Source organism: Anneissia japonica, unplaced genomic scaffold (genome assembly GCF_011630105.1).
Source record: "Anneissia japonica isolate Jap-2015-1 unplaced genomic scaffold, ASM1163010v1 scaffold1302_len1884557_cov193, whole genome shotgun sequence".
Lineage (NCBI taxonomy): Eukaryota > Metazoa > Echinodermata > Crinoidea > Comatulida > Comatulidae > Anneissia > Anneissia japonica.
Window position 1 is genome coordinate 1,490,277 of NW_022736804.1, and position 18,979 is coordinate 1,509,255.

General features: G+C 35.5%; 1 protein-coding gene across 1 annotated transcript in view; it reads right to left on the minus strand.

Moving 5' to 3' along the window:
• The window catches only part of LOC117116855 (histone-lysine N-methyltransferase 2C-like), a 61,082-nt gene that overhangs the window by 17,457 nt on the left and 24,646 nt on the right, over nucleotides 1-18,979 (minus strand). Inside the window, exons 19-34 of the mRNA XM_033260956.1 lie at nucleotides 18,338-18,442; nucleotides 17,088-17,269; nucleotides 16,658-16,822; nucleotides 15,686-15,861; nucleotides 13,573-13,782; nucleotides 12,358-12,618; nucleotides 11,755-11,888; nucleotides 11,165-11,374; nucleotides 10,347-10,452; nucleotides 10,014-10,151; nucleotides 8,794-9,040; nucleotides 8,293-8,486; nucleotides 7,779-7,852; nucleotides 6,164-6,214; nucleotides 4,206-4,497; nucleotides 858-3,734 (exon numbers count right to left, since the gene is read on the minus strand). Coding sequence (XP_033116847.1) covers nucleotides 858-3,734; nucleotides 4,206-4,497; nucleotides 6,164-6,214; nucleotides 7,779-7,852; nucleotides 8,293-8,486; nucleotides 8,794-9,040; nucleotides 10,014-10,151; nucleotides 10,347-10,452; nucleotides 11,165-11,374; nucleotides 11,755-11,888; nucleotides 12,358-12,618; nucleotides 13,573-13,782; nucleotides 15,686-15,861; nucleotides 16,658-16,822; nucleotides 17,088-17,269; nucleotides 18,338-18,442 — 5,422 coding nt within the window. The remainder of the gene's footprint in view (nucleotides 1-857; nucleotides 3,735-4,205; nucleotides 4,498-6,163; nucleotides 6,215-7,778; nucleotides 7,853-8,292; nucleotides 8,487-8,793; nucleotides 9,041-10,013; nucleotides 10,152-10,346; nucleotides 10,453-11,164; nucleotides 11,375-11,754; nucleotides 11,889-12,357; nucleotides 12,619-13,572; nucleotides 13,783-15,685; nucleotides 15,862-16,657; nucleotides 16,823-17,087; nucleotides 17,270-18,337; nucleotides 18,443-18,979) is intronic.

Consider the following 18,979-nt stretch of genomic DNA (forward strand, 5'->3'; position numbering starts at 1 on the left):
TGGGACATCACTAAATGTATAAAACAGATAATGAATGCCATACAGGCTTAATTCGGATTCCCACTACAACCAATTTTGTGGTGGTGTCATAGGCTTAGCCAGCGAGCTGTCTGGCCATCTTTTGGACGGCCTACAATTATTTAGGACGGCCACTTTTACCATGACGGCTTGGCATAATCAGCTAATCCTAGCGGTCTACCTTTAGCAAATTCTTTATATTCTTCAAATCTATCAAATATTACATTAAACTAAAGCTAAATCATACGTTTGATAAAAACATTTATTGATTATATGTACGTTGTTTTCGTACCAATATTCGGTGGGGATTTCCAAAGATGGGCACAGCCACGAGTGGGCGTCGTCCACTCATTGGCTCAGTGCCACGCCCACTGGCTTTTATTTTGGATAGCCTATTTCGTTTTTCTGGCTAAACCCCTGGGTGGTGTTCACTTGCATGTGAATATTGAGGAACTGATATCAAATTAACCATTTCCACTAAGCTCTATAAGCGAAAACTTTTTTAAGGTAAAATGTAAGTAAAAGGTATACCATATTTAAGAAAATTTGGAAATCTTAAATTAAAATACTGAATTTCTCATCTGAACTATGAAATAAGCTGTCAACTTTGAATCAGTTGTACGAATGTCTTACGACGAATCCCATCGGGCACAGTGAGTGTCCTGCTTTTAGAAATGAAAACATTTCATCATTCTATTATTTCATTTGAAAACTAGCATCTTACTTTAAAAGAACAATTTTAAGATTAATTTTACTATTTTAGCGTAGATGTTTTAAAAAACATTCCAAATTTCATACACTTATTACCTATCATTGTTATAGATTCTAAAACAACTTACCTTTTGCAAACTGTCGCACTTCAGCCTTCAATTTTTCAAAGTCCAACTCATTTAGATATGGGTCTGGTGTAGGTGTTTTTATACCAGGACCTGCTACACCAGGATTCTCTTGCTGTTGTTTCTGTTGCTCTAGCTTCTCTTGGTCCAAAAGATCTTGTAACAGAAGAGGCTGCTCATCTAGAAGAGGGGTCCTTTTAGATAGAACTACAGTTTCTGTCTTTATCTGTTGTACAGTCTCAGTTTCTTGTCCAGTAATTGCACTAAGTGATCCTAATGATTGTGGTGGTATTGATGGCTCTACAACTTTATCTGTTATATTGGCATCCCTTCCAGATGTTTCAGCTGGGTCTTTCAAAATAGTTTGAGAAGTCTGTGAAGTCTTAGAGAGATCAACTTTTAGATCTTCACTTTGCTTATCAGATGTTCCCTCTAGTGAATCTGTATTTTCGTTTGGCAGGCTCTCTTGTGATTTATTATCATCTGGTTTTGGTGAACAGTTTCCATCACCACAGCACTCAGTTGTTTGTTTACTTTCATTACTGGAGGAATTCTTTCCAAGTTCCTCAGACTGACTGGCTGCATCTGCTGTAACTTCAATCCCTTTCAAAACTGCTTCACTGGCTTCAGTTTTATCAAGCGAGTCTGAAGTTTCTGCATCTGTAGTTGTGATTTCCGATTGTTTATCTGGGTTCAGGTTGGCATCTTTTGACTGACTTCCTTGTTCTTTATTCTGGCCAGCGTTTGAGTTAGAATCATCGGTTTCCGAATTGGATTTTCCAGATTCAGATTTTTCAGTTGTTTCTTTATCCCCAGGACATCCATGAATACCATCACACACTTGCGGTGATTCACTCAACTTTGCACTCGTCTTATCAGTCACATTACTGTTCTTTTCTTCCTGAGGACTTTTCTGTGATGGTTTTTCAATGCTAGTTTCAACAGCAACTGAAACGTTAGCCTGATTCGAGTTGTTTTTGTTGTCAGTTTCAGACTTTTTTTCACTGCCAGAGTTTTCTGATGACTCACTGATATTCTTAAGGTCTGATTCTTCCTTGGGTGATTCAGCTGATATTGAGGTGGAACTCTTCTCTGTGATATCATCTTTTTGATGTTCATTTGTTCTTGTTTGTGCTTCATTTCCCATAGCAGTCCTATTGCTAGTAACCACTGCTGTTGTTTCTTTGTTTTCTTGTGGAATGCTACTTGAGTCATCAACAGATTGTGACGAAGTTCTCTGGAGTGATTGCTTTTGGTGGCTTTGCTTTGATTCATCATCCTTTTCATCCCCAATTCCAAGATCTCGGAATAGCTGCAGGTTATCTTCTGAGTGTTTGTTTGTGTCAATCAGAGGATCTGCCAAATCCAATATATTAAATTCACCATTCTTAAATAAATCTTCTAGATGGGCATCATGGTCTTCTTGTCCTTGTTCCCCATGTGGCTGACTATGTACTCGTACCATTGGTTGACCCTGAAATTGTTGTTGCTGCGTATGCCCAATACCTGTGAATGGTACTGTTGGTGCACTGCTAGTTGGTGTAGCAGGCAATGAAGTGCTTGTCACATGAGTGGTTCTACTTTGTAATTGGTGCTGAATTTGTGCTTCAGATTTAACAGGAAATGGCATTCCTTGATTTGCGTGGTTCTGTCTAACTAAATGATCATATGGATCAAGGGAATTGCCATGTGCATCTAATACAGGTCTCAAAGGCATCCGGGGCTGCTGGAACTGAACTCCTCCAGCTCTTTGCTGTAACCTTTCATGTAAGATTGCCATATGAGGATTTCTTGCTCGTGCAATTCCACCATGCTTAAGTTCAATGTAAGGTCCTTGAGGCCTGTCTGGTTGATTTGTTGGCATTCTTGGGCTAACGAATTGTCCCCCTTGCTTCCACTGAGGCATCAGACCTCCTGGTGCATTGGCCTGCATCACACCCTGCGGATTAGGCATATTTTGAATTTCAGGCTGGGGATGACGAGGATTATCAAATCCCATTCTTGGTGCAAATCCTGGAGAAAATTCTGCACCACCTTGAAAAGGTGCTCTGATGTTTGGATTTAAACCTGGCTGGTTAGCATGCATTTGTGTTCCTCCGGGATAAGGAGGAGGGGGACCTCGTTGGACATCTTCTCCTTGCCAATGTGCTGTTACACCTTGTGTCTGTGGTTCTCTCTTTTTCCTTCGCATTAACAATTCCTTTAAGTGTTGCCTGTTCTGAAACTTTTCATCTGTTGCTGACATCGCAAGGTGTGGGCCTTGGCCTTGAAATGGGAACTGATTAGACTGCATAAACTGAGATCCAGATGCTTCATTTCCTGGTGTCACAGCTGAATGGACCTGGCTGCCTGTAGCAATCATCTGACCACTATGAACTGGACTAGGTGGAACTGAGGTTACTGGGGCTCCTGGCATTGGTAAAGCAAGATGCATCTGTGGCATTGGTGCCCCTGTGTTATTAGACACTGCAGCTGCCATAGCTCCAGGTTGGTTATGTGATCCTGGTATTGGTGTGCCAGGTAGTGAATTGAGGTTGACTTGTTCATTCGGCATTCCTTGTGAATGATCCGTTTCCAGAGTTGCATGGCCTAGAGCACCAGGTGTATGTTGGTCCATAGTAGAAAAAGGTCCATGTGGCAAGTTGTTATGCATTGGAGAAGACATCATTGTTGGTTGTGGATTTGATAAGATACTCGATTGGAAGGCATGCTGTGGACTGGGACCACCTGCATGTTGTTGCAATGTTACTCCAACTGGACTCTGGACTGGCAAAGGTACATTCATCATAGCCCCAGACATATCTTGCTCAGATTTCTCTGGCATCTCCAACATCATCCCAGATTTACCAGCACCAGTAATTTTTGTCTTTTTTCCTTCCCCTTAGAAATAAAAAAATATCATCAATAACCAATGTTTAATCATACAGAAATTTATATTCTTAGTGAAACTATTATGGAGTTAATTGCACCAGAGAAAGTAATAGGGCAATAGAGAACATTGTGTTTGGTGTCAAAGTTCAGAAATTTCTTAATGCATGACATCAATAAGAATCTGCAAATTTATGGAGTGAAATCAGGGAGTGATGCGAGTAGACATATTCATGATGTAAGTATGGCGGTCTTATTTCTATATATTTAATTCTATATACTGGTCTCACCTTTCTGCAGTCCAAAGTGAGTGCTATCTTTTTAATTTATAATAATTTTCTAATTAAAAACCAAAACTGGTAAAGACCAGGAAAATCCCAGTCCCAATTAACTGTCTTTAATCTGAGGGAGACATGTATATTCAAAATCTAAAAATGCCTGTAATGCTTGAAAATAATATCATCTGGAAAGCATCAATCTCACCTGAAGGTATCTGCTGCTGTTCTTCAATTCTTGACTGCTGCAGTAGTTTCCATCTTCTTTCCTGCTCTTGTTCCTTTTGCAGCTTCACTTCCTTTTGTTCTTTATCATTCAAACCCATATCCCGTTTCAATACAGGTGACCCTATAGGTTGTGGTATCATTGGTACAGGGAAGCCAAGACCACCTACACCTTGTATAGGCTGATTTACAGAACCTGGTACTGGGATGCCTCTACCGACACCAAAGCCTGGTGCATTTACCACCATCTTCTTTCTCATGATCCCTTCACTTAACTGAAACCAATTGAAGTTTATTTTCAAATAATACAGCTAACAAAATTAATATTATTGGAAGGAAAGAAAAATAATCACAATTTAACTGATATCAGAGATAATACTAAGAAATTTATTTTATTTTTCACTTCTGTACAGTATTATTATTTTGCAGAAAACTGTGAAATTGTTTCCCTGGGAGCTTGGCTTTGTACGGCATAGATCCTTAACACTAAGATGCTATACAAAAGTTCAAACTCTCTGAATAATGAATTTCTGAACTGTTAAAAAATGAGTCTTATAATAACCACATGAAAAATTTGAAATTCAGATGTTTGAAATTATCTTTAGAGAAAAACACCTATAAAGATGAACTACTGATACATAAAGTGTTTGATTTCCAATCAATTCAGTACAATGGCCTTAAAAAATGTGCCTAAAAACACTATGTAAATATTCTCAGAATGTTTACTATGATGAAATATACTTAACAGAAATACTGAAGGCCAATCGTTATCAAAATAGGATTTTCTCGAATATCAATTTGATCGGCCGTACAACGCAATTCATGTTTTCACAACAATTGCAAAGCTGTTCAGACAAACGGGTACGTAAAATTAAATTAGGAGCAGTCACTATATTACTAAACAACATTTTATGTGGCACTAAAAGACATGAGATCTTTTTCGTCAATAACTTAAATAGCCAACAATTCCTAACTGAATGCATATTTTTTAGTACTACTAGATTAAGAATTAGTTTAATGGGGTATTGTTGCATTATTATTAGTTTGCCATGATGATTATTAAAATTTTAAATAATAATAATAAATAATAACAATAATAATAATAAATAACAATAATATATAACATATAATAAATAATAAAAATTAAAATAATAAGTGTCTAAAAATGTGTTTCAAAGAGAAAAACCAAACATGTGAGAGTGGACTTTTGCATATAGTTAAATATAAACCATTTTTAGATAATGCAAGTTATCTTACAGATACTAACCTAAGATATAAACGGTTAGATAAAATCAAATAACATTAATCAACAACAAATTAGCTCATAAAAAAAAATAGAAAACATAACACAGCTATACATCTCCATGCATTTATTTAGATAAGAAAAGAATATATATAAAAATTGCCAGAACAATATATCTTCTTTGCTTTAAAGAATAAAAAGAATAAAAAGCATATTATTATCAGTTTTCTTCCAAAAAAAAAAATAATAATGTTGGAGAGATATTGAAACTTGGTTGCAGTCTTGGTGGCACTATAACATTAGGAATTAGCGAATGTGTGGGGACTAGCATCCTTCTAGTCTCATAATGTGCTAAAGAACATTTAGAATTTCTTGAGTTAAGACTTAAAATTCAATAATTTATATATGTTCTTTTAACTTAGAGTTTTAAAAGTTTCAAAATGGATAACTGATAAGCTGATATAATTCTAAATAATCCTTGAGGATTAGACTACACTGTGAGAAAGCAAGCTTATCAGGAGTTTTGGCATATGGGAAATAGTATGAAATTGTCTATAGGCAACTATGAGCATGAATCGTGAAAGGAAGAAATAGGAGATAAGCGTACACACACAAACACAGTAGACTCAATAAAGTCAAATGAATGAAACCATGACATCGATGTTGACGACATTGGAATGAGTGAAAGTATGACGTACCTTCTGCGTAACTTTAAGTTTCTGAGTTGATCGATTGTCCTTAGCGTATTGCTGTGGATTAGACATGCATGTGTTAAGCATGGGTGGCGTGATAGTGGTTCATGCGCACGACATGATCACTTTTTATATGGCGTGACTGTGGTTGCTTTAACACAGGATTGATGGAAACAATGTTTTGGATTTTTTAAGGTTTATTAAGTCTGTATTGCCCAAAGCCAGAAACTTTTTTTTTAATGTGTCCAAAATAAGCTTCGATTAACATATTTTATACACTAATTCATGGCTTTTGGCTTAATGAACTATAGAATTTGGAGTAAAAAAGACATACTGACAGGTTGACCCTGACTTCTAATACTTCCAGTAATTGGGCAATCACAATATTTCTTTTGGCCTCGTCTCAAGAGAATCGTTATCAAGTAATACTGTCAATTAAATACAGTAGAGGGTTGATGAACTTTTCCACCAACTTGCTAAGCTAGAATTAAAATGGGTTGGGGTAAGAGATCAGGCAGAGCTATGGTTTAACAAAGTGGGAGGGGGGGGGCAACAAGGATTGTGGGCAGGTGATACCATCAGTGATTGAGGGAAAACCATGCATTGGCTTTTCTGATTGCAGGATAAATGACTGATTTTCAGGTAATGAAAATAAACCATATGGAACAAAATGGGTGTAAGGAGTATACATGCAAGCATGGAAGTCACTGTCATACCACTCATCTTTCACACTTCACACATAAGTATCACACATCAATTAGCTCACGATTACAAGTCATTGATACTATCATTATTTATTCAACCAACATACCATCTATTTTCACCATTATATTACATATTGTCTAGCAAATACCTGCCAACACTATGAAGCTCTGTGCAAATTTCCTTCTACAAAAAAACGATTGTACTCCCATATATAGTCATGATGTGCCTATATATGGTCATAAAGTGATGCCATCACAACCATGTTTAGGCAGGTCACATGTTTTTGTCAAATAAAATGTTATAGTCCTCACAGAGCTTTAGAAATAATTATGTGCAAGCCCTTAACAGAAGGGGCCTAGAAGCCTGCATGGCGTGCCTAGAGGTAACGCTTTGCAGAGGTGAGGGCAGTTTGTTCAGTGTGTATAGCTTGGCATTCTCTCTACTACAATTGCATAACACAAGTAAAATAACATTAATAAAGTCCTCCATATTTTAGTAGGTGTCCAATTATTAGTACATTTAAAACATTTCATTACTCAAACATAATATAAAATCTATTGTATTTGCCTTATACACCAGAATTTATAGTTCCTCCAAAATCACTTAGATAATTTCAGATTCGCAAATTCATTAGTGTTAGTTCCCTTAATTGGCAGTTAATTAGTATCCCCAGATTATTTTCCTCTATTTCATTTTGTTCCTGGTGCCTGAGAAAGTGGAATATTAAAAGACTTTTTGCAGCCATGAAGCTAAAACTGGGACAAATGCAATTTAATTGGGACAGTTGAAAAATATGTCTACTACCATTACACCTTTCTCATTTCCCTGAACAGTAAAATACCTTAGTACAAGCAGTGAAAGCATAATAGGCAATGTATTTTCCAGAAAGTGCTGAGGAATAATTTCCATGACTTACCAAAAATGGTTGTTTTTCCTCAGGTGGAACCTTCCTCCACAACTTTTGTATCTGTTTAGCTCTTGAGGGCCAATCTGAAAATTAAAAAAAGAATGCTAAACATTGTATACTTTTATACTTTTTGAGATTTATTTTCAGATGAAAAGTCAAAACATATTTTTAAAGTCATATGATGATAAATTTGTTCAATATATTATGTTAAATTATGATTTAATTTAACATGAAGCCTGACATGAAACACTGACAATAACATAAATTGTATAACAAATATGCATTAGCTCTATCAGCATTCGAACCAGCAACCTCCAAGATAATGAGATCATGCTTTACTTACTGAGCCATTACTAACAGCATTCCTGTCATTGTAGGTTGATGGCTTTCTTAAGCACCATTTTTTTATTAATGTTGTTTCTACTGAATCATCACCCATATTGTCTCCATCCTGTATTAGAATTTTATTTTCAATATCCTCCACTAAGGGCCAATTAAAATTTTCTTCTTTTCTTCCACTTACCTGGATAGTCCTTTTTGAGATCCGGATAGTTCATGTTTGCATAGAGTACTGGTGAGATCGTAGCCAAGTTGCCAAGATGTTCGTCCTTCTCCCATTTCTTAACAGCCTTCTGTGTATATGACATGCCCTCAGTGTCCCCCTCCCCTGAGGGCCAAGGTGATGGTGGTGCTGTGAAATCTGGACTAAATGACGGGCTAAAAAATAAACATAGAGCAACATTATCAGCACTATCATTTTTTCTGTACTACTTTCGTACAGTAGTGAAAATATGAGTAGACTTAAGATTAAAATGTATTTTTCTACCATATTCAAAAGACAATGCTGTGGTAAATCTTAAATTCATAAATTCTATTTCTCTTATTTGTAACCACAGATTACCCTCACAACTTACAAGAAACACAATAGTTAAGTGTCTGCAGCCCCCCTCCCCCCACCGGGGGCAGTACACACAAAAAAATAAAAAACTTTGATGAGTTAACAATTACTAAATTAAAAGCCTACCTTACTAGTCCCTGAGTTGCAGTGGGGGGTAAACTTGTAGTGGGTCGGTTCGGATGGGCTTTGGCCTGACTGGTGGTTGCCAATGAGGTCAAGTGTGAATGCATGACCACCTGGCTAGACGATGACACGCTAACAGCTGTAGCAGCAACTGTTACCTGGCCACTGGTGGTAGACGGATGTGGGTCTGTAGGACTCAACACACTACCAAATAAATCTATAACTTCTTTGCTATCAATGTGCGATAAATCTGAAAAAAAATGTATTATTGGCAATTGGTTATACACAAAAAAATCTGGCTACAACAGTGCAGCAAAAATAACAACTATGCCTCTATAAATGGAGGATGGTTTACAAAACTTTAGCATGGCGTACAAATGCGTTGGCTGACATTTTTCCTACTGTCAGCGACAATCTATCCACGATATCTATGAGTGCTTACAAAATGCAATTCTATCTGCTGAATTTAGGCGTCAGTCGGAGTTGATTATAACGATCTGTGAATATCAATCTATAGCTCAAGCCTCGTTGCAGTCTTTATATAATCGTGCCGACTGATTGTGCATTGTGCACTGGCATAAAAGGCAAACAATAACAAGCTGAGATTGTAGCACATTTGTGAGGTCTCGCCAAAAAATCAGTCTCATGGTTAGAAATTCAAAAATTGAGTTTATATTATATTTGGGTACATCACATTATAAGCTTTCATTTGGTCTTTGAATGGCTTCCCTACTATAAGAAAAATCCAGAGACGTGAGCATTTAAAGTTTAGGTGTATAAGAACCACAAGAAAACTGGCCTCAAAGATAAACTAACCTGTACAAACAATATGACTAGAATTACAGAATATGTGCAGAGAATACTGTTTTGGCAAGAAAATTCACTTACAAAGTATACCATCATAAAATATAACTATCAAGTTATTCAAAAACATTAAAATCAAAATTTTGTAAAAATGTTGATTTTGGTCTGTTTTAGTGAATATCTCAATATGATTTCACCAACGATGAGTCTCATTTCGTGGTGAGACGTCACATTTATCAATTCAATGTATAAATCCATCAAAAATATGTCAACTTATTTATCCGTATGGAGTAGAGAGCCCATAATATAAAACAACTGATGGCAGTATAAACATGTGTAAGAATACTAAGATGCATGTACTACATTCTACATAAATTTTAATTTCTTCAAAGCTTCAAGTTGTTATTTCTGTAACTTACCATCAGGAACCATCTGGCCAAGATTAGAATTCAATATGGAATCAAAGTCATCTGAATGACCGTGATGTTCTGAGTTGTCAGGATGAGCACCAGTGGTCTGGTGTGGTTCTTCAGCCGCTACTGCATCCAGATCAATACCTGATAAAAGAAAAACAAAAAACATAATTACAATATTTAAATTCAATTTTACAAGGATACAATGCAATCAAAGATTAAGAGATTAACCAAAATACTGCTTAATTGTATACATCCTCACAGAAGACAACCAGTCCAGTGACTAAGTCAGTTTCAAGAAACTTTTTTTACAGCATGATTTGACTTGACTTGACTTACCTCCACCATGTTTGCCTAAACCATCCTCCATTAGCATACCAAATATCTCGTCATCATGAGTAAAGAGGTTGAGGGCATCCTCTGCACTACCAAGATCTTGTTGCTCCTAATGTGTAAAATTTACATTCTGTTATCAAAATTCATAATTAATTTGTTTGTTTTACCTATTATCTACAGTAAAACGTCCATTCTACGAACGTCAATTTTACGAATAGTCGATTTTACGAATGGTCTTTGCCCGATGATGTCATCATCGGCCAATTAATACCGTAAAAAAAGTCTGATTGCGCACGTTTTACAAAGTGATAATATATATTTTTCTTAATAGAATCAAGTTTGTTATATTTATTTATTAATAGTTTGATCTTTTCTTCCATTTCTGGTATAATAATCACTATATTAATGTAATAAAAGTAACTAGAACAACTAACTATCAACGTAAGTGTCGTTGGATTGAGGGTAAATGTTTACGATGACGAACTAGTGTTGGGGTCAGCAACTTATTGACATCGCGAAATGCATGTAAACAACACAATTTGGCAATCTAACAACTAGAAGGAACACAATAGAAAGGGCCATAAAACATAAAGATGTTTGAATAAGAGTTAAAATAATATTTTGTTTTAAGTGGAAGAATGCCAGCGATTAAAATAATTTGGATCTTATCGAAGGTAAATTTAGCTGGGCTCTAGCACGTTAGACCACACTGCTGCATTGTCGGTTCATGCTAGGCATGCAATCACAACGTTTAACATTATACAGCATGAACCAGAACTCTAGAACCTAAAGACAGGCACTTCACCACTGACCCATCTTACCTGGCTTGTCTGTACGTTATCAGATGTATTGCCAAGACCAAAGGCTGAGCCAGCTACATTTGATGTCGATGTCACAGACTCCGGTGGCTTTACGATCTCAGTGTCCTTCTGCCTGACTACTGCTGGTGAGTTGCTCTCCTCGTCCGATATTCCTGGTGACCCTTTCCTCTTTTTACTAAAAACTAGGAGTTCTTTGCCAAAAAATGCTTCCTATAAATTATAAAAATGTAAAAAGAGATAAACAGTTGTTAAACTGCTATACAGTAATTCTTGTGTATAGGAAAATGTTACAATATAATGTAACAGATTAATACTTTCATAAGAATAATCTTTAATAAGGCTGTGACAGTAGACACTTGATGTTAGCAGCTTATTACTGAAAACAATGGAAACCTCTTCACAATACAACTGCAAAGGTGTGGTACAAATACTAGCCAGAGAGAACTCGCAACATTCACAAAGCGATAGTAACACATTGAATGTAGGTGAAGGTGGCATGAAAAACTATTTCAGGAAACTAAAATTATTTGTATGTGATGTTATACAGTAAGCTTTTGTCTTGACAATCTACTGCTGTCTAGACCTCATACCTGGATGTATGATGGGAATTTTTGTTCCAGTATGCTCTTTTTCCTAGCCCGACGCTTCTTCTTTGGTTTTTCGCCTTCTGCCAAGGGGCCTTGAACCTCTCCTTCTTTCATTGGTTCTACAAAGTTTGCTTGGCCTAAAATTACAAGAAAATGCTTATGAATTTTATTGACAAATTTCAACAAATTAATAAGGCAACCATGTTTCCTTTCATAACAGAAAATTTCAAAATAATTTAGTTTTATGTTAGAATAAACAAGATAATATGAAAATTTGTTACCCAAAAACGACATCTTAGCTATGTTTAATGCAGCATAAAATAATTTTGATTTATCTATATTTCCAATGCTAGTCACCTTTGAAAACAAGTATCTGGATTCACAATCAAAAATAAAGTATTTTTTTAAAAGGAAAAATACTTGTATATAATTGTATAGTTAGCTATAGAGCACTGTTGAGACTGATGACTTAGTGTTGAAAATGTGTAGGTTAAGTGAAACAATACTTGGTGACATAATGACATCATCATCATCATATGGGCACATCACACAAACTTGACACATAAAATTTGATAATGGACAGAACCTATGTGCTAGAATATTTACCCTCTGACATAGGCTCTGTAGGTGACTTCATGCCAGAAGGTGCCTCAACCATAGGGATATCTGGTTTTAAGTCTGCTTGGGTCTTCCTTGGGGCTAGGCAAGGCCCTACTCCACCACCTCGCTTGGGTCTTGCAATAAAGCCGCCAATGCCTGGCCTATATGGCTTCCTCTTTTGCCGTTTCTTCTTGTGCGAAAAATCCAATTGGCTACTCTCTATTACTTTATGTTCTTCTTCATCATCGCATGATCGTTCTTTATGATCTATAGATGGATAGAAAGCAATGATAATTAACTGATATATAAAGATAACAATTTTTATTTTATTTCTTTATAACATACACAGAGGTACTGTAGTGCCTTAGGTATAAGACCACCTCTTACTTTATGTCTGATTTCATATACCAGCATTTTCCAGGGCAAAATCCCAGTGTATCTAAACAAGTAGCTCAGGTGACTTTACAAATACTTTGGGCATACCATGTTTAGAATCTGCCTTTTGAATGGCCATCCCTAAAGTTAAACTTTTTTCATGACCCTTTAGGTATAAGCTTACACCCCCCCCCCCACAAAAAAAACAGAAAAAACAAAAACAATGCAGTTTTGTGTTGAAGGGTCTAGTAAATAAATAAATTATTTATTCAGCTTTAGGCACTAGGGCCAATGATATGCCAAACAGTTAACTCAATCACTCTACAAAGTGGCAATTCCATCATAAGATGGCAGAGGCTGTATGGATCACTACACCGGGGTAACCCCCTACTCATCTTAAAAGATGTACTAGGTTCTTTAAAGTGCACATGAGCCATTTGTGTACACTGGGCCTACGGTTTATAGTCCCTATCCAAGAAGACTTACTCCACCTCCAGAACCACAGGCAAGCTTGCCGTTCGGACTAGCACCGATATTATGGCTGTAGGTTGGCCATTCGACTCACCTAAATTAAATATGCCAATAATATTTCCTACCCTAATCAGGGTGGAAACACTATTAAAGACTTTATTATAAATATTGGTATTGTTAAGCAACAAGAGCACTTTATCAAATTTTCTGTTTAAATATTACTTTTGTAAACAGAGATTTTATACATAATACACTAAGCAATTTTTCTAAAAATGTTTGGGATTCTTGTCTAGTTTTTCCTGGCATGAACGCACAGCAGTAAGATTACTTTACAGACCAATGTCAGAGAGCAGACTATCAAATACCAAGGCTTACATTTTTCGGAGCCATCTGAACTGTAATGCTTGGTGAGATCTTTGGTTGGTTCAGAGTTTGGATCGGCTAGCTTCTTGAGCAGCGAGAAACCGTGGGAGGACTTGCGCTTTTTACGAGACTTTTTCCTATGATGCGACATGCTGGTGATCTGCTGGAAACCTAACTCGGTCAGATACACTCCTTCTACAGAATACTGTTTGGGTTTAATATCTAGAAAAAAAAGGAACAATGTAAAAAAATAAGAATTCAGATGTTGAGTTGCATCGCACAATGGTGGAGCAGCTAAACATAAATGACGATCCAATCAGAATACAAGTAACTTCATGGCTAACATTTGATAGTGTGGGTTGACAGCTTTAGAATATCAATTTAGAAGTTCTGGCAGATTTTTTTCATTATTTGGATCTACATTTATCTATCAATCAACTGAAGATATTTAACATATGAAACATGCAAGTTAAAATGTTGTAATAATAAAAATAGTGCTATCTTTACGTTCAAACAGCAGCATTTGTAATTTGTTCCTTAAGTGGTTTGTCACACACAACATGTATATTGTATAATAATAATAGTTGAATAGCTTGGTGGTTAAGATGCTTGCCTTCCAATTCCAGGGTCCTGGGTTCAATTCCTGCCAGTTGCAGGATTTTTTCTCACGACATAAACAACTCCACTCCCTAAATCTCATATTGAGATTTAGTTTGTGTAAAGCATCGTGTGTGTATGTTTTTCTATATAATCTGGAGCAATGCCATGATATATATGATTTAGTTGTAGTTTTGCCTGCAAATGGTGTAATTTTCAGTCTTATGAGGCCTTATATAAACCACGATAGATTTATTACACCAAGAGGCAAAACCCTAACTGAATAATTATGTGTGGATTCCGGTAAATGAGGATAGTGCCTGAGTTTAATTCTAACGTGTTAGGGAAGACTTTAAGTTGTTTTTGTAACTTAAACAAATTTATTTGCATATAAGATTGTCTTTAGAGATGACCTTTCCCCTCAACAAGTAATGTTCAATTTAGTACACAGGCTCACAATTAAATACCTGTCTCTTATACACATCTTGCTTGGTGAGATCTTTGGTTGGTTCAGAGTTTGGATCGGCTAGCTTCTTGAGCAGCGAGAAACCGTGGGAGGACTTGCGCTTTTTACGAGACTTTTTCCTATGATGCGACATGCTGGTGATCTGCTGGAAACCTAACTCGGTCAGATACACTCCTTCTACAGAATACTGTTTGGGTTTAATATCTAGAAAGAAAGAACAATGTAAAAAAAATAAGAATTCAGATGCTGAGTTGCATCGCACAATGGTAGAACAGCTAAACACAAATGACGATCCAATCAGAATACAAGTAACTTCATGGCTAACATTTGATAGTGTGGGTTGACAGCTTTAGAATATCAATTTAGAAGTTCTGGCAGATTTTTTTCATTATTTGGATCTACATTTATCTATCAATCAACTGAAGATATTTAACATATGAAACATACAAGTTAAAATGTTGTAATAATAAAAATAGTACTATCTTTACGTTCAAACAGCAGCATTTGTAATTTGTTCCTTAAGTGGTTTGTCACACACAACATGTATATTGTATAATAATAATAGTTGAATAGCTTGGTGGTTAAGATGCTTGCCTTCCAATCCCAGGGTCCTGGGTTCAATTCCTGCCAGTTGCAGGATTTTTTCTCACGACATAAACAACTCCACTCCCTAAATCTCATATGGAGATTTAGTTTGTGTAAAGCATCGTGTGTGTATGTTTGTCTTGTGTAAGGGATTGTCACCTACAAGTAGGACAGTGATATATATTCGCTATTGGCAATCCTTGGCACATGTGTTGTGTGCCTAAAGAAAGAATAATAAATAAATAATAATAATAATAATAATAATAATAATAATAATAATAATAATAATAATAATAGTCGACTTACATAATATATAACTTGCATGCTGTTTTACATTTAATCAGAATAAGAAAAAAAAATTTCTAATATTTTGCCAAGTTTTGAAGGAACACGTCTCATTATTAAATCAAGGAGTTTATAAACAACGAGTCTTCATCTTAAAAAAGATATTTGTACTGATATGGAGATATAAGTTACCTTCTTTCGGAATTTTAATGATAACTTTTGGCAATGGTGGAGGAGATTTTACTTCTTGAGGCGGCGGTGGGGAAAGTGGTTTCATTGGACGACACCAAGTGCAATGGTATCCTTTGTCAGCTACTCTCTCTAATTCTTCTTCAGTATGTAATCCATCACACAGTGCATGGCTCCATCTAAATAAAAAAAAAAGGGTTTTCAATGTTAAGGTATGATACAGGTTTAGCAAAATGGCTCTGTAAGTAAAAAAAAAAAGAGAAAAAAAGAGTAATCTATTAGTCACAGTTGATTTTGATCTAGATTAGATCATAATCAAACACTACTTTCCTCCATCAATCCAGTCATATCAGTTGTTTGAGAACTGCACTATTCACTAATGAGTGAAGGCCGAATATTCCCTACTGGGTTAATACTAATGCATGTAGGATCTGTTCGTCTCTGTTTCGATCTAATATTGCTGTTCTCATGCTTCAGTTGGGGCTAAAATACAAAGAAGTCTTTTCAAGCTGTTGGTTAGTCTTATGATTGTGTGTGTTAAAGACCATCAGTATATGTAGGGGTATTCTATAGCTACTATCACCTACACATTACTTAATAGGGAGACGGTCTTAACATAAAATGAACAAGAAACATGAAAACCTCGTAAATTTTGTTATGTAACACTACACTTTGAAGATAACAACAATGACGATGATTATAGTGAATTTTGATAACGATGACAATTATGGTGATGACATATCATCAAGCATTACGATAATAGTGATGAAAATGAAGATGATGAAAATAATGTTGCTGACGAGTGCGATTTCAATGACAATGTAAACGAAGATGACATGCTGGAACTGATGATGAAGTGGATGAGTGACATAAATGATAATGATGTTAAAAATTAATGAGGATGAGGGCAGTATAGTAAAAGATAGTGATAACTGACTTTGATGATAATGATGGTAACATAAAGATGACTTGTACCTTTCACACTGTATGCACTGTATAATAAGCTCTCCCTCAGCATATTGCCTTAGGCAGACCATACAATTTAAACAGCTCCCACATGGAGCACATAACGTGTAGTTTTTTTGCCATTCTGCATTATACCCAGGTGTTGTGGCACCACACTGAAGACACTTCACACACCTGAAAAATCAAATCAAAGGGATTTATTTTTATTTACTACTTATTTATTATATTTTAGAAGGTAAAATACAATATAAAATGCCCTCCGTGGATAACGAAAATTAAATCACTATCAAAGGTTCTCTAAGGCATCTTTAAACAAAAAATTGCAACATTACATTGATTAATTTTTTGATAAATATGTTTTACAATACATATACTGTGTTAAAATGTGATATATAATATGCCACATTCATTAAAGCAAGCTATAGCCAGGTACACCTACCATTTGCACTTCCATCCTCCCTTCGGAACAGTCATAAGAGGTGGGTCTAGACAATAGGTGTGGTAACTTATGTCGCAATCATCGCAGAGAAGTAACCGACTTTCGTCGCTGGCCTTTCCGCAGCCTTCACAAACCGTACAATCTAAACATCGCCAGCCTTTTGACAACACTACTTTAGTTATCTGCAAAAACAATTAGGAAAAATATTAATAACCTATGTTAGAAAAGGATTAAGCTCCAAGCTGTCTGGGAGGAATAAACTCAAATGAACTTAGCTAATTCCTCAAGTTTGTTTGTTGTTTGTTTTTATTTCATGGTAACAAAAACATTAGATAGAAAAAATTTACAAAGCAAATCCATTCAAATGTAACAGAGGAAATCATCAAAAAGGTTAAAAGAGATCAGACAATCCACAGAACATGAACAAAAGAAAAGAAATACACAATTATATGCATCAAAAAAGAAAACAGGTCAGAGGGAGCATTGGATAACCCTTTAAACCCGAAGGTTTGTTTCCAAAGGGGTACAGAAAACAAATAAATTTAAAAAAAAAAAATTTTTTTTAATATAAAAAGAAAAGAAAATAAAATTAAAAATTAAAAAATTAAATAATAAATAAATAAATAAAAATAAATATATGTATATATACATAGACACCAAAAATTGAAAGCAAAAAGAACAAAACCAAGCATCTTCATTTAAAACAAGTTTCAGTTGCTGGTACAAATATTTTTTAACATTAGTTTTAAAAACACTTTTGACACCAATGGCCTTGATATGTATGGTGTAAACTATTCCATAAATTTAACTGTTATAGCAAAAAGTGGTAGATATGTAAGTGGGTTTTTTTTACTTGATTTCAAAATCACAGATGCTTCCCCTCATAAAATGTGAGTGTCTATCGGCAACTTTCTGAACTCATTAGTCATATAATCTGGAGCAATGCCATGATATATATGATTTAGTTGTAGTTTTGCCTGCAAATGGTGTAATTTTCAGTCTTATGAGGCCTTATATAAACCACGATAGATTTATTACACCAAGAGGCAAAACCCTAACTGAATAATTATGTGTGGATTCCGGTAAATGAAGATAGTGCCTGAGTTTAATTCTAACGTGTTAGGGAAGACTTTAAGTTGTTTTTGTAACTTAAACAAATTTATTTGCATATAAGATTGTCTTTAGAGATGACCTTTCCCCTCAACAAGTAATGTTCAATTTAGTACACAGGCTCACAATTAAATACTTACTCTGATGTTAACACAGTAAGGATGATAACACTGGCCACATTGTGAGCAGGTTAGTAAACGCCCTTCAGCACCCTTGCCAAAACTACCACAGCTAACACACATATCCTGCAAAAACAAATTCATTATCACAATTTAAATTCAATTAACAATTAATCATTAATCTATTCTTTTTCCAAAAAAAATCATCTATTCAACTCTAATATTAATTTGTCACCTATATGTTCAACTTAAAATATGTGGCAAAGACAAGCCAAACCAGTCACTTGTCGCTAAAGTCCATTTTTAGTTATTAATAGTTTTAAATAGTAAAATGAGAGCTATAAAATGGTAAAAGAATCATTTAAATCCGACATTTCGTAATGAGGTTACAGAAGTTTAAAATACAGCTGTTTAAAGAACAATATTTGAGAAATCAGCCTTCTAAGTTTTATGATTTCGGGAATTTCTTATGCAGACACCATCACCAAATCGTTAAAAACTGTTTTAAAGGTTAGTTTAGTGGAAGAATTCCAAAATTTAAACATTCCAGCATGTTTTGGCCATTATCTCCGAAACAGGATTTGCGACGAGTGACTGGCTTTGCTTGTCTCTGCCACATATAACAGTTCATATCATTCCCCGGTCAAGGAACAAATGCTGATA